At 40.6% G+C, this 26,470-nt stretch overlaps 1 protein-coding gene across 1 annotated transcript in view; it reads right to left on the reverse strand.

Annotated features, from left to right (window-relative positions):
• Window positions 1-24,083: 24,083 nt before the first annotated feature.
• Window positions 24,084-26,470, reverse strand: part of FGF13 (fibroblast growth factor 13) — a 67,604-nt gene continuing 65,217 nt past the window's right edge. Inside the window, exon 5 of the mRNA XM_032620928.1 lies at window positions 24,084-25,495. Within this exon, the coding sequence (XP_032476819.1) occupies window positions 25,359-25,495 (137 nt within the window). The 3' untranslated portion in view covers window positions 24,084-25,358. The remainder of the gene's footprint in view (window positions 25,496-26,470) is intronic.

A 26,470-nucleotide genomic window follows, 5' to 3' on the forward strand; every position in this document is an offset into this window, starting at 1 on the left:
ATGTCTTATCTTAATGTTCATTAAGATAAATACTAATGAGGCTGTGCAGTTTTATATGTTTATTGAAAATCTTTAATTTTACAATTATTCACACTTTGACTTTTAAAATTTTTTATTGTTCAATTTTCCCTTATTGATAAGGGAGCACTCTATTAAGCAAATAATTCTTTATTGAACATATAAGCTCTTTGTTAGTTTCTCCTTTCTATTTTTATGTAAATTTTAATGCTTTTATTTCTAGTGCAGCCAAATGTCACAATTTTATTTATGTAAACACTAAACATTATTTGTTGTGTTTAATAATTGATATTTTCTATTTCCTTGCTACAGTGAATAGGACTTTTGTCCTTTATATTTTTAAGTGATTATATTGGTATGTAAAAAGGGTATTGATATTTATTTAATTTTAATAAACCCTCTTTTATATTCTAGATAGTGTTATTTGTGATGTCTCTTTAAGGAAAGCTAAGAAAATATAAAAGTACTTACTCATATGGAAAATAAGCAGCAAAGCCTACCCCATTATTTATGGCTTGACGTCCTAGGCAGATTCTTAAGCTATAATACTCAAAGTGAAACCAAGCATGTGGTTAAAATGTAATACAGAGGGTATTTACCTAACTGTCCATGTGCTTTTCTGAAGATTGCAAGTTCCTCTTGCTCCAAAATTTATAGAACCAACTGCAGTAGCTCTGGATTGAAAATTCTCACCGCCCAAATCTGCAGCTACTCCATCCCTGGCCAAAAAAATAAAGCTCACATTCTTATCTTGCAAAAATACAATCACTATATCCTCTCACTAATGATTTGTCCATTGCAGTTCCTTTCCTTTCTAATATTTTACCCCATCCCTGTTCTATTTTTTCTGCCTCATTTCTCTCTATTTTTCATTAACTTTCACTTCTTTCAAGCTCTTACTCATTTTTCCTCTGTTGCTCTTAAAACAGATCCTCTTTTATTTTTCTTAACAATTTATCAGTTTTTTTCTCTTTTTTATTTCAATTTTAATTACAATGTCACTTGAAAATAATGATTTACTCATCCCTTCTTTCAACACATATTTATTCAGTACCTACTCTAGGCCAGACATGGTTCCTCACACTGGGGATATGTCCCCAGCTACAAAACAAGACACACAATAACTCTACACTCACAGCAGAAACAAGATAATGATCAAACCAAACCTTCTACAGTATATCAGTTGGTGATGTGTTATGAAAAAAATCAGCAGAGAAAGAGGATATTGAGTGATGATGGCAAAGAGAGGTTACAATTTTAGGTAGGGTGGTTCAGGAAGGATGCTCTGATAAAGTGACATTTGAGAAGAGACTTCAAAGAAGGTAGAGAGGGACTTCCCTGGTGGCGCAGTGATTAAGAATCCGCCTGCCAATGCAGGGGACACAGGTTCGAACCCTGGTCTGGGAAGACCCCACATGCCGTGGAGCAACTAAGCCCGTGCGCCACAACTACTGAGCCTGTGCTCTGGAGCCTGGAAGCCACAGCTACCGAGCCTGCGTGCCACAACTACTGAAACCCACGCACCTAGAGCCCATGCTCTGCAACAAGAGAAGCCCCTGCAATGAGAAGCCTGCGCACCCCAATGAAGAGTAGCCCCCGCTTGCCGCAATTAGAGGAAGCTTGTGTGCAGCAACGAAGACCCAACGCAGCCCAAAAAAATTGTTTTAATAAATAAATAAATTTATAAAAAAAAAAGAAAGAAAGAAGGTAGGGAGTCAGCCATGCAAAGATCTTGATCTGGGTAAGCAGTGTTCCAGATAGAACAGCTTGTGAAAAGTGCCGCTCTAAATCAGAGATGAGTCTGAAAAGTAAGGAGGCCAGTGTACCTTGTGCAGAGTGAACAAGGGGGAGAGAGTTAAGAGATGAGGTCAGAGAAGAGGTAAGGATGGTAATGTGTATAACCTTGTAATGTGGTTATAATGTGTATAACCTTGTAGACTTTTACCGAAGTGTTTAACAGGTTTCAGAAGTCACATGTTCCATTTTGGGGGCTATTCATTTTGATGTGTATCACTTTGGCTGATGAACAGAAAGGATATTTTGGTCATTTTTTTCAGTTATGCCAAGGCTCAGAAATTACATCTATAATAATAAATTACTCGAGTTGATAATATTTGACTTAAAACATTTCTCTCAAAACTATGTCTGGGCTTCCCTGGTGGCGCAGTTGTTGAGAGTCCGCCTGCCGATGCCGGGGACGCGAGTTCGTGCCCCGATCCGGGAGGATCCCACATGCCGCAGAGCGGCTGGGCCCATGAGCAATGGCCGCTGAGCCTGCGCGTCTGGAGCCTGTGCTCCGCAACGGGAGAGGCCACAACAGTAAAAGGCCTGCATACCGCAAATAAATAAATAAATAAATAAATAAATAAATAAACTATGTCTGACATTTCCCCAAATCCATTCTATGAATGTGGAATACCAATCACTATTACACGAAAAAAGGGAATTCTATGGTCAAATGAATTTGGGGAACTATGGACTTAAAAATTAAATTTGTGTGGTTTCTTTGCCATACAAATTCTCAGAATTTTAAAATATATTGAATCTGCTTTACTGAACCACCAAAACAGACACATACCTGCAGCATTTCATAAACTTCTTTGATCAAACAAACAAAAACTCAAAACATTTTTCTGATGGAGAATGTCTTGGAACTTGCTGAAGCAAAAAATATTTTGGAAAGTTGTCTTCCAAACAAGCTCCATTATCTTCCATAAGCCTCAATAATCTGAGGCCAATCTGATTTTTCCTCCTCTGCAAATTCACTATATTTTCCTGCATGCTTGCTTTCTTGACTATAAAAATTAAAAGTTTTTGCCTGATTTTTTTCCCCATATCTTCAAAGAAAAGTCTTTCAGTTTGCAGATCCAGATCTTTACTTCTTCAGAAACATTTTCCTTCTTGAATCTTGCTTATTTTGGTTTCTCATCTTGTTCTGGTTCCTTGTACAAGAGCATGAATTGTCTGCATTTGCCTGATCCCTCATACCTACCCTTCCTTCCCTTTGCATAATCATCTTTTTAACTGGCAGAACCTCGATACCGTTGTAGTGTTGTTCTGATTGTTGTCACTTCTTCTAAAGATTCTAATTCTCTTGGTGAATTATGATTTTCCTTATATGTTTTCATTATTTCATCCAATTCCTTTTGATTTTTTCATTCTCTTAGCCAAAGACTTTCCATAAGTTTCTTTTCTTATACTCTCATATTTAATTTCTTATTTTATACTGTCCATTTTTAATAATACCCATTAAAAATGTTTCCTTAAATGTACTTTTCTTTCCTTCCATAAATTCTTTTTTTTCTATTTAAAAAAAATTTTTTGCCCACGTCATACAACATGTGGGATCTTAGTTCCTGACCAGGGATTGAACCCATGCCCCAGACCACCAGGGAAGTCCCCATTAATTATCGTTTAAAATATGCCCTTTCTCTTGAAAGAGGAGAGGTTGTCCATGATCACTATTTCCTCATTTGCAATGTGTGACTGACACAGGGGATGTGACATCCCAAAGACATTCATAATACCCTTTACCTTGTCTTTCTTCCTAGACTTCCTTGCAGCTGAGTGTGGCCACGTGACACAGTTTCCAGACAATGAAATTCAAGCAAATGTGTGTCTAGGGGAGTAGGGCTTGCTGAAAACTTTTTATATGGAGCCTACTAAGTTGGCATGTCCCATTGACACTTTGTGTCTTCCTGCCTGAAATTCAGATGTGAGGCTTGGAGATCAAACAGCCACCTTGCAACCAGAAGGTGAAAAGCCACACACTAAGCAGATAGAAAGAGCTTAGATTTTTTATGACATCCCTGAGTATATATCACTAAAATAAATAGACTCATCTTTTTAGACACTGCTAGTCTGTTTCCTGATACACACAGACAAATGTGAGTGGATTTTCCTTTTATACATTTACTTTTTACCAGTTTGCTATGCAAGGGGACAGGCTGTTATATATTCAAAAACACTGTGTGATGGAGGAGAGTACGAAGAAGGAGTTGGTGCTTTGGGAAGTCCCAGAAAGAGATTTCCATCTCACTGTGATATCTTCCTTCTGTTTCGTAAAGACATTGAGCAATGGGACAGCTTTATATATTCAGATGCCTTTTAGATTAGCCTCCATTCCAGTTCTTTGGTGGCTCTGTCTGGCCTTCTTCCCAGGGCTGTTGTCAGAAATGCAGCCATCTGTACAGCTGACTATCTGCTCCTGGTAGCTCTGTGCCTCCTGGAGCTTTCCAGGGTAGTTGTCGATATCATGGCACTTTATTGGCAAAGGGGTCTCAAGGAGGCTTGTTTCACATCTGCCCTATGTTTCTTCCTTGCCTGCAGCCCTTGTCCTTCCAAATGAGGTGGTCACTGTGATACCGAGCAGGACCCTGTGGGGCTCCTGGGCACAAAAGCCTTTCTGTGTCCCACGTTTCTTGATTACAGGAACTAGGCTTCATTCAGCCTCCATGACCTTCCCTGAGTTCCAAAGGGCAGGTTCAAGCAGTTGCTAATTAGGGAAGGGAGGGGATGCGGAGACAAGAGAGGAGCAGTTCAGAAACAATAGTGCATTTCTGCAGTGTCAGTTGTTACTTCTCTTTTTCCATTTCTAATTCTGTTCACTTGAGTCTCCTCCCTTTTTTTTTGATGAGTCTGGCTAGTGGTTTGTCAATTTTATCTTCTCAAAGAACCAGCTTTTAATTTTATTGATTTTTGCTTTCATTTCCTTCATTTCTTTTTCATTTATTTCTGATCTGATCTTTATTATTTCTTTCCTTCTGCTAACTTTGGGGTTTTTTGTTCTTCTTTCTCTAATTGCTTTAGGTGTGAGGTTAGGTTGTTTATTTGAGATTTTTCTTGTTTCTTGAGGTAGGATTGTATTGCTATAAACTTCCCTCTTAGAACTGCTTTTGCTGCATCTCATAGGTTTTGGGTCATCATGTTTTCATTGTCATTTGTTTCTAGGTATTTTTGGACAACTACATGTAAAAGAAAGAAATTAGAACACTTCTTAACACCATAGACAAAGATAAACTCAAAATGGAATAAAGACCTAAATGTAAGGCCAGACACAGTAAAACTCTTAGAGGAAAACATAGGCAGGACACTCTTTGACATAAATCACAGCAAGATCCTTTTTGGCCCACATCCTAGAGAAATGGAAATAAAAACAAAAATAAACAAATGGGACCTAATTAAACTTAAAAGCTTTTGAACATCAAAGGAAACCATAAATAAGACAAAAAGACAACCCTCAGAATGGGAGAAAATATTTGCAAACGAAGCAACTGACAAAGGATTAATCTCCAAAATATACAAGCAGCTCATGCAGCTCAATATCAAAACAAAAAACAACCCAATCCAAAAATGGGCAGAAGATCTAAATAGACATTTCTCCAAAGAAGATATACAGATTGCCAACAAACACATGAAGGGATGCTCAATGTCACTAATCATTAGAGAAATGCAAATCAAAACTACAATGAGGTATCACCTCACACCGGTCAGAATGGCCATCATCAAAAAATCTACAAACAATAAATGCTGGAGAGGGTGTGGAGAAAAGGGAACCGTCTTGCCCTGTTGGTGGGAATGTAAATTGATACAGCCACTATGGAGAACAGTATGGAGGTTCCTTAAAAAACTAAAATAGAACTACCAGATGACCCAGCAATCCCACTACTGGGCATATACCCTGAGAAAACCATAATTCAAAAAGACACATGCACCCCAATGTTCATTGCAGCACTATTTACAATAGCCAGAACATGGAAGCAACCTAAGTGTCCATTGACAGATGAATGGATAAAGAAGATGTGGCACATATATACAGTGGAATATTACTCAGCCATAAAAAGAAAGGAAATTGAGTTATTTGTAGTGAGGTGGATGGATGTAGAGTCTGTCATACAGAGTGAAGTAAGTCAAAAAGAGAAAAATAAATACCATATGCTAACACATATTATATGGAATCTAAAAAAAATTTTTTATGAAGAACCTAGGGGCAGGACAGGTATAAAGATGCAGACATAGGAATATACTTGAGGACATGGGGAGGGGGAAGGGTAAGCTGGGATGAAGTGAGAGAGTAGCATTGACATATATACACTACCAAATATAAAATAGCTAGTGGGAAGCAGCCACATAGCACAGGGAGATCAGCTCGGTGTTTTGTGACCACCTAGAGGGGTGGGATAGGGAGGGTGGGAGGGAGATGCAAGAGGGAGGGGGTATGGGGATATATGTATACATATAGCTGATTCACTTTGTTATACAGCAGAAACTAACGCAACATTGTAAAGCAATTATACTCCAATAAAGATGTTAAAAAAGGGCTTCCCTGGTGTCGCAGTGGTTGAGAGCCCGCCTACCGATGCAGGGGACACGGGTTCGTGCCCCGGTCCGGGAGGATCCCACATGCCGCGGAGCAGCTGGGCCCGTGAGCCATGGCCGCTGGGCCTGCGCGTCTGGAGCCTGTGCTCCGCAGCGGGAGGGGCCACAACAGTGAGAGGCCCGCATACCGCAAAAAAAAAAAAAAAAAAAAAAAAGATGTTAAAAAAAAAAAGAAACAATAGTGCAATCTTGGGGCAGGGTCCTGGTTCCCCCCAAGTGATATACATAGCAATATCTTTGAACTGTTTTGCAGATACTGAAATCTCCACCAGGTGGGAGAAATTAACGGTATGCTCCCCACAAGCACGTCGACCCCAGACCAGTTGGAACCAGAAAGTTGATGATGCTGACGCCTACTTACCTCACCACGAACCGGTCAGAAGAAAGTCCATGAGCTGATCACAACCTACCTCTTTGAACCATTTCTATAAAACTCCTCACTCTCCCCTCCATGTTGGGACACACAGTTTTGAGGGCATTAGCCCACTGTTGTCCCCTTTGCCTGGCAAAGCAATAAAACTATTCTTTTCTACTTCACCCAAAACTCTGTCTCCAAGATTTAATTCAGTGTTGGGGTACAGAGGCCAGATTCAGCTTCCACTGTTGCCTTTTTCCATGATGGACTCTCCATATGACCATAATTCTCTGATGCCTTTTCAGAAGAGAGTTAGGACCAGGATTAGCACTTTTCTTCAATATGCTGACATGTTCATAATATTTAGAAGAAATTTCTTAAAATTTCAAGTAGGTGAATAGCACCCTTACCTGGTCTCCAGAGATGAAATAGATCCCCTGCCACCCTTTTAACTCCTTTGTTTATTCCACAGGTGGATACTCGGGAAGAAGTAGACACTTTTATTCAAATCCCATCTTAGGCAGAGTTCCCAAAGTTTAGTTTAAACTTATGAACACACATAAACATTCAGAAAGGAAATTAAATTTCTCAGTTCCAAATATAAATGTCCTGCTACATGACATTTGCCACTTAATCTAATGCACCTCAGTCCAATCAGTGAGGTACAGTCTGAAGTGCACTGGTCTGGGACCGGGAGGGTCACATAACGAAGTTTGTGACCAAGGTAAAGGGATTTAATTTTCAATTTCTCCTTTTTCTCATCTGTAAAAAAAAATGTTTGGATTAGAGTGAAGTTCTCAACCAAACTATACAGAAGTATAGGAAACTATGCAATATCTGTACTGTGAACCTCAGGAATGAACAAATAGGATACAAGGCAGAAGAGCGGAAGAGGGTATGTTTTCAAGGCATGAAATAGAAGGTACTAAATTAACGTTCCTTCTAGCTCTGATATTCTGCTACAGCATGTGTTTTAGTGTGTGACAAGACATTTCTTGGAATTACCACAGTCTCATCAAAAATGGGTTCCACATTCCCAAGTGGGAGAAGTGTATATATGTATTTACACACACATACCATAGTGGTTGTTTATTTTTATATTTTTAGAAAGTTTATGCCTTTGTACAGTTCTCAAATTTTCTACCCAGCCATATATTACATATTTTATAATTAAAAAAAGAAAATGATCATTCTCTCCCCATAATGACATACTCATTTGGTAGGGGGTTGTCCAACAAAAACCAATAGACTACATAATATGTCCCTGTCAGTTTCCAAAAGGGATCATACAGCAGCAGCAGCAATAATGATGATAGAAAACATTAAACCCTTATTTGAGCCCCCTTTTTGTTTTATACCTCTATTTTTGTGTTATATAATACAGTGAAACTTTCTTATTTACCATCTGCTAGGCCCTGTTCTAAGCTCTTTAATTTAATCTTCATAAGAAACCTATAAAAAAGGCACTATTATGATCCCTATTTAATAGATAAAGAAACCTGGGGATATGGAGTTCTACAATAACAGAATGACACACCAGCACATGAAATAGCAATGGGGGATCACATTAACACAAAGAACTCTGCCAAGGTGAAGTCCACTTCTCTGTCAGCAGAGCATTAAGGAAGTGCTTCCTCTCTTTGTTCCCTAGAGCTGTGGGTCTCAATTGTATTGACCTGACACATAAGTTTTGAGAGATGTGAGACATATTTTGTTACTAATACTAGTTCAAAGACCAAAGTTTGCTAATTATGTACTTTTTATTTTATTTTTACTTTTGCTGTGCCATTCAGCTTGCGGGATCTTAGTTCCCCAACCAGGGACTGAACCTGGGCCCGGGCAGTGAAAGCGCAGTCTTAACCACTGGACCTCCAGGAAATTCCCAATTATGTACTTTTTAAAGCTAAAAAAATTGTGTACAATTTAGTGGGTTTTATTATATTCACAAAGTTGTACAAACAACACCACTAATTCCAGAATATTTCAACACCTCAGAAGGAAATCCCATACCCATTAAAAGTCGTTCCTCAATCTTCCTTCCCCCAGCTCATGGTAACTGCTAATCTACTTTCTGCTCTATCAATTTGCCTACTCTGGACATTCCATATAAGTGGACTTGTACAAATATGTGTCCTTCTTTTTTTTTTTTTTTTGCGGTACGCGGGCCTCTCACTGTTGTGGCCTCTCCCGTTGCGGAGCACAGGCTCTGGACGCGCAGGCTCAGCGGCCATGGCTCACAGGCCCAGCCGCTCCGCGGCATGTGGGATCTTCCCGGACCGGGGCACGAGCCCGTGTCCCCTGCATCAGCAGGCGGACTCTCAACCACTGTGCCACCAGGGAAGCCCCTATGTGTCCTTTTTTGTCTGCCTTCTTTCTCTTAGCATCTTTTCAAGGTTCATTCACGTTGTAGATATGTCTGTACTTTGTTCCTGTATGGCTAATAATATTCCATCATATAGATACACCACATTTTGTTTATCCAGTCATCAGTTGGTAGACATTTGTGTTGTTTCCACTTTTTAGTTATAGTGAATAATGCTGCTGTGAATATTCATGTACAAGTTTTTGTAAGCTACTATATGTAAAATAGATAACCAACAAGGACCTACTGTATAGCGCAGGGAACTATATTCAATATAGTTGAATATAGTTGTAATAACCTATAATGGACAAGAATCTGAAAAAGTTTTATATATATAACTGAAAAAGTCATATATATATATATAAAACTAAATCACTCTACTGTACACCTGAAACATTATAAATAAACTATACTTAAAAAAAAAAAGTTTTTGTGTATATACCTAGGAATGGAATTGCTGTGTCATATGGTAACTTTATGTTTAGGTTTCTGAGGAATTGCCAGACTTTTTTCCAAAGTGGCTGCACCAGTTTACATTCCCACCATTGGTGTATGAAGATAGCAGTTTCATCACATCCTCACTAATATGTGTTACTGTCTTTTTAAAAAAATGTAGCCATTTTACTGGGTGTGTTTACTGCAATTTCATTGTGGTTGTGATTTGAATTATCTAAATTACTAGCAATGCTGAGCATCATTTCATGTACTTATTGGCCATTTTAATGTAGTCTTCAGAGAAATAACTATTCAAATCACTTAACCATTTTTAAGTGGGTTATTGTCTTTTTATCGTCAAGTTGTAAGAGTTATTTATGTGTTCTGGTTAATTTCTAGAGTTCTCAAAAAGTTGATTTAGAATTTTTGCCAGTGCTCTCATGGCTTTTATGAAGGAAAATATTTTCATAGGCCCTAGCTCCAACATTCCCAAAGGCCTTCCCTAATTAGATACATTTTAAAAATAAATTTATTTATTTATTATTTTTGGCTGTGTTGGGTCTTTGTTGCTGCATGTGGGTTTTCTCTAGCTGCGGCGAGCAGGGGCTACTCTTCGTTGCGGTGTGCAGGCTTCTCATTGTAGTGGCTTATCTTGTGGCAGAGCATGGGCTCTAGGCATGCAGGCTTCAGTAGTTGTGGCTTGCGGGCTATAGAGTGCAGGCTCAGTAGTTGTGGCTCACGGGCCTAGTTGCTCCATGGCATGTGGGATCTTCCTGGACCAGGGCTCGAACCCATGTCCCCTGCATTGGCAGGCAGATTCTTAACCACTGTGCCACTAGGGAAGTCCCACTAAATTATATACTTTTAATAACCAATCACTGGAAGATTATTTGCAAGCTATATAACTGCCAAAGGATTCATACCTAGAATACATAACAAACTCATAAAACTGTATGGTAACTTTTTAAAACTCCAATAGAAAATAGATAGAAGTCATGAACAGACATTTCAAAAAATAGGATATAATAAAATGGAAAATTAAAACATGAAAAGAATGTTCAATATCATTAGCCACTAAGGAAAATGCAATTAAAATCATAATGATATATGTTATGCACCTGTCAGAATGGTTAAAATAAAATAGAATATTGACAACGGCAAATGCTGGTGAAGACGCAGAGAGTTTGGATCACCGTATGTTTATGGTGGAACCTATAATAATACAGCCATGTGGAATGTAGTCTGTCAGTTTCTTTTAAAACTAATTATCAGGGGCTTCCCTGGTGGCGCACTGGTTGAGAGTCCGCCTGCCGATGCAGGGGACGCGGGTTCGTGCCCCGGTCCGGGAAGATCCCACATGCCGCGGAGCGGCTGGGCCCTTGAGCCATGGCCGCTGAGCCTGCGCGTCCGGAGCCTGTGCTCCGCGATGGGAGAGGCCACAGCAGTGAGAGGCCCGCGTACCAGAAAAAAAAAAAAAGAAAAAACAAAAACAAAACTAATTATCATATGACCCAGCAATCACACTCATGCATTTAGCCCAGAGAAACAAAAACTAATGTCCACACAAAATCCTGTATGTGAATGTTCATAGCAACTTTATTTGTAATAGCTGAAAACTGGAAGCAACACAAGTGTAGTTCAGCAGGTTGATAATTAAACCAACCGTGGCACATCCATACTCAGAAATACTATGCAACAATAAAAAGGAATGCACTATTGATACATGTAACAACGTGAATGAACCTCAAGGGAATTTGGCTCAGTGGGAAAAACCAATCTCAAAGTGTTACATTATGTATGATGGCATTTATGTAACATTTTTTTAATGTAACATTCTTGAAATAACAAAATTATAGAAGTGGGGAACAGATTAGTGGTTGCCAGCTTTTATGGATGGGAAGGATGAGAGGGAAATGGATGTGACTATAAAAGAACAATACATGGGATCTTAGTGGTGGTAGTTACACGAATCCATACATGTGATAAAATTACATGGATCTTCACACACACGAGTGCATTGTAAAACTGATGAAATCTGAATAAGCTCTGTAGATTGTACCCATGTCAATTTCCTTGTTTTGATATTGTAGGATAGCTCCCATTGGGGGAAGGAGGTAAAGAGCACACAAAGTTCTCTGTACTCTATGCATCTTCCATGAATCTATAATTATTTCAAGATGAAAATATAAAGAAATCAACCAGAGAAGACTTGTGCTTAGTCCTACAGTTGTAATGTTGCCCTCTACATTCTGATAGCTTCCCTAAAGTGCAGAGAAGAGGTGAGAGGAGTCAGAGCTAGTAATCAGGAAATTGAAAGGAACCACAATAGATCCATGTGAGTGAATACCATGGCAGAAAGAAAGGTTCAGAAACTCCACCTTCTGTTATCAGAGAGTAAAGTACAAGGATAATGTAATAATGGGGGAGAGTTGTGAGAGTATAAGTTTGCTTATTTATGTGTCTTTGTTGTTAAAATTTTACCCTGTAAATGTTTTAATAGTGGATTTCAAAATGACAGTCTCTCAACCTCACTAAGGGTAGTTTTAGATCTAGGGCATTTTCCCACTATATTTCTATTTTATACTGTGGGAACAATTCTGGTTCTGAGAAAATGTAAAATCTTTGATGTGTTCTCACACTAGCAATGCCAGGGAAGAAGAGGCAGATGAGTTTTCCTTAAAAAACCCAAGGGACTGAACTGACTCTAGTTCCATAATTGGTGGCAGAAACTCTGTTATTTGCTATGATATTGCTAACATCAGAACGTGGTCCTCGAACACTTTCTAAAGAGTATACCTAGCATTCTAGTCAATAGGGTAATTTAATTGTAGACATCCTATCTTCCTCATTAGATTATATTCTTTTCCAGGACAAGGATCATATTTATTTCATCCCCATATCCTGAGCGCCTACGTAAGGCCTGGACCTTAGTAAGAACCCAATACGTTTTTGATAAATAAAGATTGAGTGTAGCAGATGAGGTCATCGTTCTTGGAAAATGTTTCTTTTGTGGTCCCCAGTCTTGATAGTAAGGGTAGCATATTTCATTCTCTTTACCATTTCTGTGAGTTTTACTTTCAGTGTTTGAGGTCCAAATATGGTCCAGTGATAGAATAGTTCTAGATCCAGGGCCAAGGTAATGTATGAATAGACTGGAAATTGCCTACGTACTATGTTTTGAGGGAAGGACTTCACACCCAGTTACCCAGAAAGCCTTTATCTTGGTCCATTCTGGTTGCTATAACAAAATACCACAAACTGGTATTTTCCTGGTAAAAAACAGGAATTTATTTCTCACAGTTCTGGAGGCTGCAAGTCTGAGATCAGGGTGCCAGCACTGTCGGGTGAGGGCCCCTCTTCTAGGGTGCAGATTTCTCGTTGTGTCCTCCTATGGAGGAAGGGGTGATGGATCTCTGTGTGGTGGCTTCTAAAAAACACTAATCTCATTCAATAGGCGTCCACCCTCGTGACCTAAGCCTCTCCCAAAGGCCCCGCCTCCTAATACCATTACACTGAGAATTGAGTTCAACATATGAAATTTAGGAGGGACGTGTTCAGACCATAGCAGCCCTCAGTAGACTCCTAGACTGGGTTAACTGGAGTATCCTTAAACATTGACTCTAAAACCCTCATCTTCCAAATAAAAAACCTGAGAGAGGAGAAGTGACTCATTGTAGATCATCAAGCAGGTGAGGGAGATGGCTAGAACTGGAGTGTCTATCTCCAAAATTCTAATAAAATAATGAAAACCACACTCAGCTTCTTTCTCCAATGATAGGCATTTCTTTAAGAAACAATGAGCTGGAATGGTCTGGAGCATGGACTGACGGATGCAGTGTGGGATTAGACACGTATAAAATACAAACAGGAAACTTGTCAGTATTTCCTAATGCACATTTTGAAAATAACTTCCTTGTTGTCATTAGAGCAAGAGAACAAAAGAATGAATGCCTAAAGTGTGCTCCCTACAGAAGTGTCTAGGAACACAACCAAGAGAAAATTCCTGTTCGGCATCCTTGGTCATGTCGCAGAGGACTTGAAGTTCTGATGGTCAGACTGGTCAATGACATGGTCAATGCCGAGTAGAAAGTGACAGCACAGTGAAGGGATCTAAGGTGGCTCTGGGAGCTTTAACCATCAACAGATGCAAGAATACTTTGAAAAGGTGGGACTTATTGGTTAAATAATCAAAGTTTATGCTGAAATGATTATTGAAAAGTGAGAACATTTAATGTAGTGTGGTTACTAAATAATAGGAATGGTTTTTTCCTTCTGACCTGAGAAAATTTTTTGTAGCTACACCTTGTAATATCTGGAAAGGCTGAATTTTATGGATTTAGAAAAACATTGTTGAAAGGCTCAAATAACTACCAGATAGCACCTTTATTTATAAAGGCTACCAGGAGAGGAGGTGAGAGAGTTGGAGGAAGACCACACGTGGAAGAGCCTCCAAGGGCCAAATCCAGAGGTTTAGAATTGATCAGACATTGTCTAATAAGGAAATAATATGGCCTAAAGGATTTTTAGGACGTTTATCTAGCTGGGATAGGAAGGGGAGATAGTGGGAGACAAGAGCATTAATTCAGGTGGAATGTTCCAGAGAAGGTGGCTGTAAGAATGGTTAAAAAATAGAAAACAAAAAGCAAATAAATATTTGGCAACCCTCAATGATTAGCCATGGGAGATGAAGAGGCAATGCAAAGAACTTGTTTTTCTGAGCTTGAAGCTGGTAAGAATGGTCTTACTCCTGATTTGGGCCAGCTTGTGGGAAAGCCTAGTGAGTTCAATTCGTTATTGATGTGGAGAAATAGCTAAGCTTTAGGGGAATGTCTACATGGGCTTGGGGCATGAATTAGACTTAGCCAGATATTACGATTTGGAGATTCATTAGTCAGCAATGATTTGTGAAAACAGGAGATCAGGTGAGCACTTGGAGTGGATGGAAAGGTAGAAGATTAAAGTGCAAGCCTGTGGGACAGCTTCAGCTACCCAGATAAGGACCTAGAATGTTTAAAAGCTACCTGGGAAAGAAGAACAAAGTGGAAGGAATTATTACCAGACTTCAAGACCTACTACAGAGTTACAGTAATTTAGACAGAATCAATAACTATACCAGTAGGACTGAATAGAGAGTCTGGAAATAGACTCACACATACGTGGTTATTTGATTTCTGTCAAAGACACCACAGCAGCCTAATGTGGAAAGAAAAGTCTTTTCAGCCAGTGGGGCTGGATATCCATATTTAAAAATTAACCTCAACTAGGACCTTACACCATACACAAAAATTAATTTGAGCTGGATCATAGTTGTAAATTTAGAAGCTAAGGATAAGACACAAAAATCAATAATAAAAAAAGGAAATTTATAAATTAGATTTTATCAAAATTAAGATTTCTGCTCACTAAAAGACACCATTAAGACAATCAATACAAAGGCCATAAACTGGAAAAGAATATTCACAAATCATATATCTGACAAAGAACTGGTATCTGGGTTATATAAAGAATTCCTACAGATCAATAATAAAAAGACAATGTGATATACATGGGCAAATCAGGGGAGCACCCACGTCACACAGGAGGATACATGAATGGCCAATAAGCACATGAAAACGTGCTTGACATCACTAATCATCAGGGAAATGCAGATTAAAGCCAAATGTGATACCTCTACACACATACCAGAATGGCTAAAATTAACAAGACTGGATACACCAAATGTTGACAAGGATTTGGAGCAACTGGAACTTTTTTTTTTTTTATGCGGTACGCGGGCCTCTCACTGTTGTGGCCTCTCCCATTGCGGCGCACAGGCTCCGGACGCGCAGGCTCAGCAGCCATGGCTCACGGGCGCAGCCGCTCCGTGTCATGTGGGATCTTCCCAGACCGGGGCACAAACCCGTGTCCCCTGCATTGGCAGGCGGACTCTCAACCACTGCGCCACCAGGGAAGCCCAACTGGAACTTTTATACACTGCTGGTAGGAGTGTAAAAGAAAGTACTACTTTGGCAAAAGTTCTGACAGGCTCATAAAATGAACCATACATCTACTCTAGGACACAGAAAATCCACTCCTTGGTATTTACCTAAGAGAAATGAGAGTCCATGTCCACAAAAACCTGTGTAAAACTGTTTATAGCAGCTCTCTTCCAAGCAGCCCAAATTTGGAAACAGCCCAGGTGTTGTCAACTGGAAATGGGTAAGCAAACTGTGGCTATAGTCATATTTTGTAATACTACTTATCAGTAAAAAGGGATGAAAGACACACGACAACATGGATGGATCTCAGAAACATTTTCCTGAGCAAAAGAAGTCTTACAGGGCTTCCCTGGTGGCGCAGTGGTTGAGAGTCCGCCTGCCACCGATGCAGGGGATACGGGTTCATGTCCCGGTTCGGGAAGATCCCACATGCCGCAGAGCGGCTGGGCCCGTGAGCCATGGCCGCTGAGCCTGCGCGTCCGGAGCCTGTGCTCTGCAACGGGAGAGGCCACAACAGCGAGAGATCCGCGTACCGCAAAAACAAAACAAAAAAAAAAGTCTTACACAAAGAGCACATATGTATGACAATATTTGTAATAAGTTCTAAAACAAAAACAAGTCATCTAAGGTGAAAAATATCAGACCACTGGTTGCCTGTGGGTGGTGGATGCATATTGACTGGGAAGTGGCACAAGAAAACTTGCTGTGGTGCTGGAAACACTCTATATTACAGGGGTTTGCTTTCCATGGTGTATGCGTTTGTCAAACCAAACTAATTGGTACACTTAAGAAGTTTGTACATTATATGAAAATTTTAGCTCTCCTTCCCAAAGAAGTATACAAATAGTGTGTGTGTGTGTGTGTGTGTGTGTGTGTGTGTGTGTGTATGCGGGCATGCGTAGGTGCATGTATGTGGTGGTGTATGGAGAGGGAGGGAGAGAGGTTATTTTAAATAAATGTGTAAATCTGAAAATTCCAAATAAACTGTATTCAAAGGAAAAATCATTAAAATGTACATTTTAGATGGAAGGAATTTGCTTGAAGAAAGTTTTCCTTTCATTATCTTGCTGCTGCTTTTCTTTCTCTATATGATTGTACTGGTCAAACAACCCATATTGCTTGACAAATTCTTTTCAGAGCAGGCAAAGAACAGATTGTTCAGTAGAGAAGGGGGAATTAGTAAGACCCATCCACTCCAGTCTAATAAGCAAGGCTGTGAATCATACTTTGCTCAGACAATTATCTTTGATTTTTGTCTACTGAAGAGAGTAATTTACTCATCAGGTTTTTACAAAACATATAGAGCAACTAGGTTTCAAAGACAGGCCAATAATCCAGACTTAGGTGGCTCACAGCCTCTTTCTGGCAGTGAGACATAATGGAATGAAGCACTGCGGGGAGGTTATTCTTCTCTGGAGCATCACTTGCGTAGCAGGGGCTCTGCCTCCTATCGTCCAGCTACACTAGGCTAACTGATGTTATCTGGACACTCAATGCTATTTAATGACTCTATGCTTTGCTTATATTGTTTTCTGTCCTAGAGCCACCTACACTACCTTTCTAGCTCATCTTTTAAGACTCAACTCAAAGATCAACTCCTCTTTGCAACTTTTTCAGTTTCCCTGATCAATTTCTTCCTCCACTGTGTTCTCCCAACACCTTGGTTATACGTTTTACAGTGTGTATACTAACTGACTAAATTTGATAGTTGCATGTCTACTATTCTAGACTGAGCGTCTCTGGAAAGTAGAACCTGTGTATTTGGTTCCTAGCACAGTTTAGTCACATGATATATTACTTGATGCAGGTGACTCCAAGGAGATTTGAAGACCTCCTGACTGAAACCTCCGAGAGCAGGTAGCAGGACTCTTTATTCACTGCCCTGGCCGCTACACACACACGCACACACACCATAGGGCAGTGTTTTGTGTGGATTTGGCATACAGTATGTTGGTGAACGTAATGATGGTGTACTTTGAAATGTCCCTAAGACCCAGGAAACTCAAATGTTGTGCAAGCTGTTTTGTTCAGCTGTTTTATATTCAAGGGAAAACTGTAGTACAGCCAGCCTTTGAGAACTAATTGAACCTAGTTTTGCAACTTTTAAAGAAGAAAAGAACACTTGGGTTGTGACCATCCAGTTTGTACCAGGGTATTAGTGATGGAGAGGTTTACATATACGAAGAATGTAAAGCTGAGCAATTATTTCCAGTTGGAATTCCACTTTATTAATTCCAGTAAGGAAGGGAAATTTCCACGTTGCTAAAACCCCAGAATCTCTCTTTTTCTGCAAGACTGACTCAGTCTCAATCCGTTTGTCCTTGCGTGAATGCTTTCTCCACGGCTCAGCTACGTGCCGCGCTGCACTGACAGCTTATAAGGTGATAAACGACCTGAGCAACTGACTCCAGGAAGCCAAGCTTTTACTCATTCATTGCCCTTGTACATTTCTCTTACTTTAAGCATTAACTTTACAGAATCAAAAACAAATTATTTTAAGAGTGCACACAATTATTTAGAGTACAGAATGTTGCAGGCATGCTCATTTGTTGTGAGGACACACCTGGGCAATCCTCCTTAGTGAACAGAAGTGTCATAGCTTCAGAAGCCATCTTACTTTATTCTTCCTGGTATTTTTTGAAGTATGGCTGACATATAATATTCTGTTAGTTTCAGGTGTACAACATAGTGATTGATATTTTTATCCATTATAAAATGATCACTATAAGTCTAGTTACTATCTGGCCCCGCACACAATTATTAAAGTATTATTGGCTATATTCTTTGTGCTGTACATCATATCCCCGTGACTTGTTTATTTTATAAGTGGAAGTTTGTACCTCTTAATCCCCTCACCCCCCCTCCCCTCTGGTAACCACCAGTTTGCTCTTGGTACCTATGAGTCCGTTTCTGTTTTGTCTTGCTTTTTTTGTTTTGTTTTTTCCGCGTTGTCACAAATGGCAAGATTTCATTCTTTTTCATGGCTAGTACTCCACTGTATATTTATATACCACATCTTCTCTATCCATTCATCTATCAGTGGGCACTTAGGTGGCTTCCATATCTTGGCTATTGTCAATAATGCTGCAATAAACTTAGGGGAGCACATATCTTTTTTAGGTTATCTTATTCACATTCTTTTTTTTTCAGTTGAAGTATAGTTGATTTATAGTTAGTTTCAAGAGTACAGCATAGTGATTCAGTTATACATACATATATATATTCTTTATCAGATTCTTTAAAATTAATGTTTTTGTTTTCTTTGAGTAAATATCAAGAGGTGGAATTGTTGGATCATATGGTAGCTCTATTTTTGACTTTTTGAGGAATCTCTATACTGTTCTCCATAGTGGCTGCACCAATTTACATTCCCACCAACAGTGTAGGAGGATTCCCTTTTGTCCACGGCCTCACAACTCTTATTATTTCTTGTCTTTTTTTTTTTTTTTCTTTTTCTTTTTTTGCGGTACGCAGGCCTCTCACTGCTGCGGCCTCTCCCGTTGTGGAGCACAGCCTCCGGATGCGCAGGCTCAGCGGCCATGGCTCACAGGCCCAGCTGCTCCGCGGCATGTGGGATCTTCCCAGACCGGGGCACGAACCCGTGTCCCCTGCATCGGCAGGTGGACTCTCAACCACTGTGCCACCAGGGAAGCCCTCTTGTCTTTTTGATAATAGCCATTCTGACAGGTGTGAGGTTAGGTATCTCACTGTGGTTTTAATTTGCATTTCCCTGATGACTAGCGATGTTGAGCATCTTTTCATGTACCTGTTGGCCATCTCTATGTCTTGAGTCCTGGCTTTTGAAACTTAGCTGTCCCAGCCTCCCTACTGAATAGACATACGTCATCTTCCCAGAGGAACAGAGCATCTCTGAGAACTTTCGGGGGCACATCTATGTGTGTGTGTATGTGTGAAGCGACTGATGAGAGACAGAGAGGCAGAGTGTGTGAAACAAAAATTAACAGGAAAGGAAATATTGGGTTGACATTTGGTAAATTAGTTTAGAATCCTAATACTGAAAACCATCCATTCCTGCATAATGACAGAATTGCAGCTGTTACAAACCTCTTCGAGAATGCCCACATAGAAAATGAAACATTCCCCTAAGGATGCCATGTACTTTTCTGTATTTATTATTAGAGTAACTGTGATGAAGAAAATACCATGTACTCATGTGATATTAGCAAAAGGGCCGACTGATTTGGCATAGATTATTGTTCTCTGTGCAACAAATTCAAACTAACCCTTAAAGAGCAGTACAATGCTTAGCGATTAAAGAGGTCCAGGATGTGACGATCCATGAAAGAATAGCACTCAAATGCTATTTCTCTGTCTGGATTTTTCTCCTTTTTCTTTTTTTTCCCATTTAGAGCTAAAGAGCAGCCCAGAATTTGAGGCACATTCTGTTGTGTGTACATGCTTGTAGCATTCCCATTCACTAGGGGGGAAAGAGTGTACCCAAGGTGACAGAACAAGCTAGCACGGCGGCCGGGTGTCTTCATTCCAGGATAGCTAAACACACATGGAAGTCAAACCATGGGACCACATGTTGGCATATAGAGTAATGGAAAGTATGAAAAGTTGTCATTGTCAATAAGGCTAATAATTTGGGGCACAAGTGGCCTACCCTAGCTACAGTTCTCCACTTGTTTTTTGTTTTTAACATCTTTATTGGAGTATAATTGCTTTACAATGGTGTGTTAGTTTCTGCTTTATAACAAAGTGAATCAGCTATACATATACATATATCTCCATATCTCTCCCTCCCTCCCACCCTCCCTATCCCACCCCCCCTAGGTGGTCACAGAGTACCTAGCTGATCTCCCTGTGCTATGCGGCTACTTCCCACTAGCTATCTATTTTACATTTGGTAGTGTATATATGTCCATGCCACTCTCTCACTCTGTCACAGCTTACCCTTCCCCCTCCCCATATCCTCAAGTCCGTTTTCTAGTAGGTCTGTGTCTTTATTCCTGTCTTACCCCTAGGTTCTTCATGACCTTTTCTTTTCCCCCTTGGATTCCATATATATGTGTTAGCATACGGTATTTGTCTTTCTCTTTCTGACTTACTTCACTCTGTATGACAGACTCTAGGTCCTTCCACCTCACTACAAATAACTCAATTTCACTTCTTTTTATGGCTAATATTCCATTGTATATATGTGCCACATCTTCTTTATCCATTCATCTGTCGATGGACACTTAGGTTGCTTCCATGTCCTGGCTATGTAAATAGAGCTGCAATGAACATTGTGGTACATGGCTCTTTTTGAATTATGGTTTTCTCAGGGTATATGCCCAGTAGTTGGGATTGCTGGGTCCTATGGTAGTTCTATTTTTAGTTTTTTAAGGAACCTCCATACTGTTCTCCATTCCACTTGGGTTTTCAATTGGAAATGGTCATCCATTATGCCTCTGCCATATCCCTGTAGAGATTTTGGTACTGTAGTGGGATGCTGCTATAATCAAGACCTAAAATGTGGAAATGGCTTTGACCAGAGGTTGGAAGAAGTTTGAGAAGCATGATAGGAAAAGCCTAGATTGCCTTGAAAAGACTGTTCGTAGGAATACAGTCGTGCCAGTGAAGGCACATTTCAATTTAACCTGTGAATGACACACCTCAGCTAAATGAGGCTTCTAAGGCACATCTGGATGACAGTTATTCAAAACGGTTATCAGCCCTGATTCCACCACCCCTTCTATGCAGATTGGTTACAACCAGACGGTGCAGATGAAAAGGTGATCCTACTGGATATTCATTTTCCCCCATGTGTTCACTTGGACAATGGGTGCTTGGAAAATTCGGAAACATGTAGCTGGCTCCTTTGAAAAGTTCTTCGGTGAAATTGACTGACTGGCTTAGGACTGGGACGGTGTGCTGCGGAGGGAGGTGAGGGCAAGGGCTACAGGTCACTTCTCCCCTCAATCCTTTAAGGATTCCATGGCAATGAGTACGTGTTCTCTCCAGGTACAAGCACAGGTCCTGGAGGAAAATGCTGGCATTTGTTTTTCTTTTAAATAACTGCAAGTAGCTTGAAGAAAGTCGCTGCAGTGGTTGTTGTTTTCCTTATTGGTCTCCTAGGCTCAATACAACGCAAGGATTGGATATACACTCACAGAGAGTGTGACGACGTGAGATTGACTGGGCGCCACAGAGCAGTGGGCTCAGACTGTGGTGGGAGCCCAATCCAGCATGTTCCCAGGCCTGGCCTAAAACCACAGATGGTCCTGGCACTGCCAAAGGCCTGAGGATCACCGTTCTCTGGCAGGGTTAGTATGTGCTCCGTGAAACTATGGCTTCATGGCCAAATAAGTCTGTTCATCCCAGCAGCTCCCAAAGTTAAGCAGGCTTCCTTAACAGAAGACTTTCTAGAATTCAATGTGCTAATGCTCATTTTCAATCCTGAAAGAGAGTGTGCGGGCCAGTGGTTCTCAAAGTGTGGTTCCCCAGGACCAGAGGCCTCAGCATCACCTGGGAACGTAAACATCCAAACACTTGAGCCCACCCCAGACCTACTGAATCAGAAACGCTGGAGGTGGAGTCCACCAATCTGTGTCTTACAAGCCCTCCAGGTGTTTCTGATGTGGACAAAGGTCTGAGAGCCAATAGTCCTTGTGATGTTTTTCCAAAAATATTTCATCACACGTGCGGCAGGGCTAATATTTTCAACCATGAGAAATGATACTGAAGTGTGTGTGTGTGTGTGTGTGTGTGTGTGTGTGTGTGTGTGTGTGTGTGTGTGTAATGAAGATGTGTGAAAGTATCACTGTTTGTAGGGAGGTATTTTGGAGGACGATTTAATTATTGATTTATTTAAACACCACCTTCTGTTAAAAACAACTTGCAGCAGCTCGTTGAGAATGCTGTGACTAAAGGATTATTCCTGGGCATTTTGGCCCCTTCTTATTTATGCCAGGCCTCCCCAAGACACCAAGGTTCTGACTTGTTTATGACTAGCAGACCTATGCTATTCCTGAACAATGAAAAAGCAAGAGCCACAAGCAAACTAATCAATAACCAAACCTTAAAGCCCTTGGAGCAAGAGTTAGACGATAGGGCTTCCCTGGTGGCGCAGTGGTTGAGAGTCCGTCTGCCGAAGCAGGGGACACGGGTTCGTGCCCCGGTCCGGGAAGATCCCACATGCCATAGAGCGGCTGGGCCCGTGAGCCATGGCCACTGGGCCTGCGCGTCCGGAGCCTGTGCTCTGCAACGGGAGAGGCCACAATAGTGAGAGGTCCACGTACCGCAAAAAAAAAAAAAAAAGAGACAATGCACTACTTTTCTCTTCGGACTGAAAATGAGTGGGACTGAATAGGGGGCAGGGTTGAGCAAGTCTACTTATGGTATATGGTACCCAGGCTCCTGTCCAAGCTGGGCAGGCAGCCTCTTTCATGCAAGCTGGACCTTAGAGCGCTGGCAGGATGAAGGCTTAAGACGGGATCACAAGGTGACCGAGCTGGGCTGGACTAGGAGATCCTGCTGAACCTGGCCCAGACATCTTAGGAATGCGCAGCCTCCCCTCTGTGCAAAAGCATGCTGCCTGGGGCCCGGGTAACTTCATTTGATGGATGCCCTGAAAAGTGCCAGTCAATTATGTTTCACCTGTTCCTCCACTCCTACTTACCTACATCGACTACTCTGAAAGCGTCATAACCAGGCAATGGCAGCTTTGGGGAGCTAGTGAAAAGTCATCAACATTGAAAACGTTTATGGTTACACAAATGTATGCCTTTGGCAACTCAACAAACATACACTAAAGGTACGCGCACTTCATTGTAAGTTTTATATTAAGAGAAAAAACTGCAGGCACTTCCCTGGTGGTCTAGTGGTTAAGACTCTGCACTTCCAATGCAGGGGGCGCGGGTTTGATCCCTGGTCAGGGAGTAAGATTCCACATGCTGCGCGGTGCGGCCAAAAGATTAAAAATAAAAAGAGAAAAAACTGCAACGAACATTGAACTCTAGTTACAGATATACATAAGGAATTAGGAGGAAGTGTACATATGTCTGCAATTTATTTTGAAATATGTCAAACATAAGATGGATTGATAAATTGATGGACGGATAGATGTATAGTATAGTAATATGTTAATGGTGGAACACAGGTGTACGTTTACCGACGTTCACTGTAAAAATCTTTCAATTTTAATATATGTTCTGAAATTTTAATAAAAAGAGAAAATGTTTATGTTTTCCTTCAGTTTTCGGAGGTGGAAAGGACTTGAGATATTTAGTCCCGTTCCTTCCCTCTACTGAGAGAAACGAGAAACAGAGAGGGGAAATGACAGAGTGAATGGCAGGGAGGGTACTAGAACATAGGTGTCTTTTGTACAATGCATCGCTGAATGGGAATGAGAATTCTTCTGTTCCAATCTGAAGTTCAAGTACAACAACTAGTACAATAACTACACTTTCAAGAGTGTTCGTGTAAATGTAAATCTCTAGACTAGATTATCTGAGGGCAGTGACCTGATGTACATAATTCAGTGTGTAACTCCAGTTTCTACCACAGTTCACGGCACATAATGGACGCTCAACAAATACACGCTGGAGGATTTTTCTTTGAATGAATAGAAAGAGTTTATTCGGTGCGTATCTGGGTATACAACAACAAATATTAAACAACTTTTTTTAAACTTTTTTGTGCACAGGACAGAAAACTGCCTGTACATGCTATGTCCACTTTTGGAACACAGATTTTAACAATTATTAATGCACAAAATCTTACATATCATGCAACTCTATGCCAAGATTCCAACTTTCTTCCATGCAACAGATATGAAGATCTAAATGGAAACCTAGCTAAGTCTTAAACACTTTTCCAGAAGCAGGTATAAGTATATGTTGTTTAGGGGTAACCAGTCTTTTAACATTTCCTTGTACACAATATTCACGCGCCAAATACAATGACAGGAGGACTTATACATACACAGATAAGACATTTCTTATTTTAACAACACAAAAGACAACATCACAGTTCCTGTCTTTACACAAGAAGCCACAATAGTAGTTTAACATGATAACACAAATGGAATTAAGAGAAATCTATACTTGAGGATAATCTTTTTTTTTTAAGTAATCTTTACTGACTGGGGTTGACAACACAACACAATTTCTACGCACAAAGTACAGCACAAGAACTCGATCAGAATACTACGAATGTAAAGGGAAAAAAAATTTGGTAAAATCACAAGAACACTGTTACCTTGAGCCTGAGATGCCAATTCAGCTTCAACCCTGAATTTGGTTGAGTTGGATGAAGTGACACAGAGTCAACAGAACCACTGAATTCCAGAAATCATAAAGTTGCGCTATGCTAAAGTAAAGAATACATACGACTCAAGCATAGACAGAAAACATTAAGCCAAGAATACAACACGGGTTCACAGAATTTTGTTTGCCCCTACAAAACATTGAAGCAGTTAATTTTGTTCTGTTTTGTTTTGTCGTTTGCTTTTGAAGAACAATGGTGGTCTTTTCAATTTTCTTGGTTGGAGAGCGATTTTTTAAATCAGCATTAGTGCTGTGAAATGTTTTTGGTTTGTCTTCCCCAAAGCATAGGTGAGATCATGAGAAAATTGGGCAGTCCTTCTCCCAGATTTAATTCACTGATCGTGCTTGGCACTCTTTTTTCGCACAAGCTCGTTCTAAATTACGGGGCGTTTGTATGGATGAGAAGAAGGTTTGATGGCAGATTAGAGCAGTGAACTCTGCCTTGTTTGTTTGGTAAACATCATGGACAAATCTGAACTTTTGGGTGAAGGACTGCTAGAATTAACAGCACCTGGAGGTAAGGTTCTGTTACAGAGCCCTTGTTTTGCCCTCACTGGCTACGTTGATTCATTGTGGCTCATGGATTTGCCTCCATTCAGTACGCCGGAGACACTTCTGCTCTTGGTTGGGGTCCCGCTTCCAGATCGGGAGAACTCCGTGAGGTCGTGCAGAGACGGCTCCTTGTACATGGCCACTGCAAAGCACAGAGACACGGCATCAAAGGCCACCGCACTGGCCCTCAACTCCCCTTCTGCCCACTAGGCTTCCAGGCTGGAGGCCAAACCTGAAAAATGCCGCTTTCAAGGACTCAGGAGAGAGCGGACTGGACCAGATGAAGCAAAATCCAGTCTTGGTACAGAAGCGTGTAGAGAATTCTAACGCCTAATTTCTATCACTGATGGTTTTAGATATATGAGAGGATTAATGAAAAATGCATTTAATAAAGCTCTTAGAAGTTTAAACATTTTCAAACACTGATTTCTCTCAGACTTTAAAACGAAACTCTCCAAGACTCTAAGTATCAGCACAGTTCTTAATGCAACAAATGGTAAATATCATTGTTGTGCTGTAAATAACGGCCCTGGCTTACGCTTATGGAGCACTTAGAATGTGCCAGATACTGTTGTAAGTGCTTCACGTGTGTTATCTCATTTAATCCACATGCAAATCCCACGAGGCAGGTGTTTGTATCCATATTTTACAGAAGGAACTTGAGCTCAATAATCTGCCCAAGACTACCTGGTTACTAAAGGCGGAAGCTGGGCTTCGGACCCAAGTAATCTGGCTGCGGAAAATGTGCTGTCAAGGGGCGCTGTGTTGATTTGACTGGATGTCTGCCCCTCCTGTAAACCGCTCTTCTCTGCCTGGATTTTCTACCGCTTCTCCACCACATCTCACTCCTTCTAACATCCCTACTTCCTGCAGCCCATTCCTATCCCTCACCCTTTCTCATTTACTACTAAGCTGCTATTAATGACAAAAAAACAAAATTATGAATGAATGAAAATTGTTGGGACAATACGGTTGGGCCCTTAGAGAGACAGGCCCAAGGAGCTTTCTGATAAGCGTTAAGTATGCACACATTTTAGCACCTGTGTTCCTGTCCAGGGATCATTTGGGCATAATCTGGGGTTCTTGGCTGTCCTGAGTTAGCAATTAAGCTAGTTCC

The sequence above is a fragment of the Phocoena sinus genome, chromosome X, assembly GCF_008692025.1.
Source record: "Phocoena sinus isolate mPhoSin1 chromosome X, mPhoSin1.pri, whole genome shotgun sequence".
NCBI lineage: Eukaryota > Metazoa > Chordata > Mammalia > Artiodactyla > Phocoenidae > Phocoena > Phocoena sinus.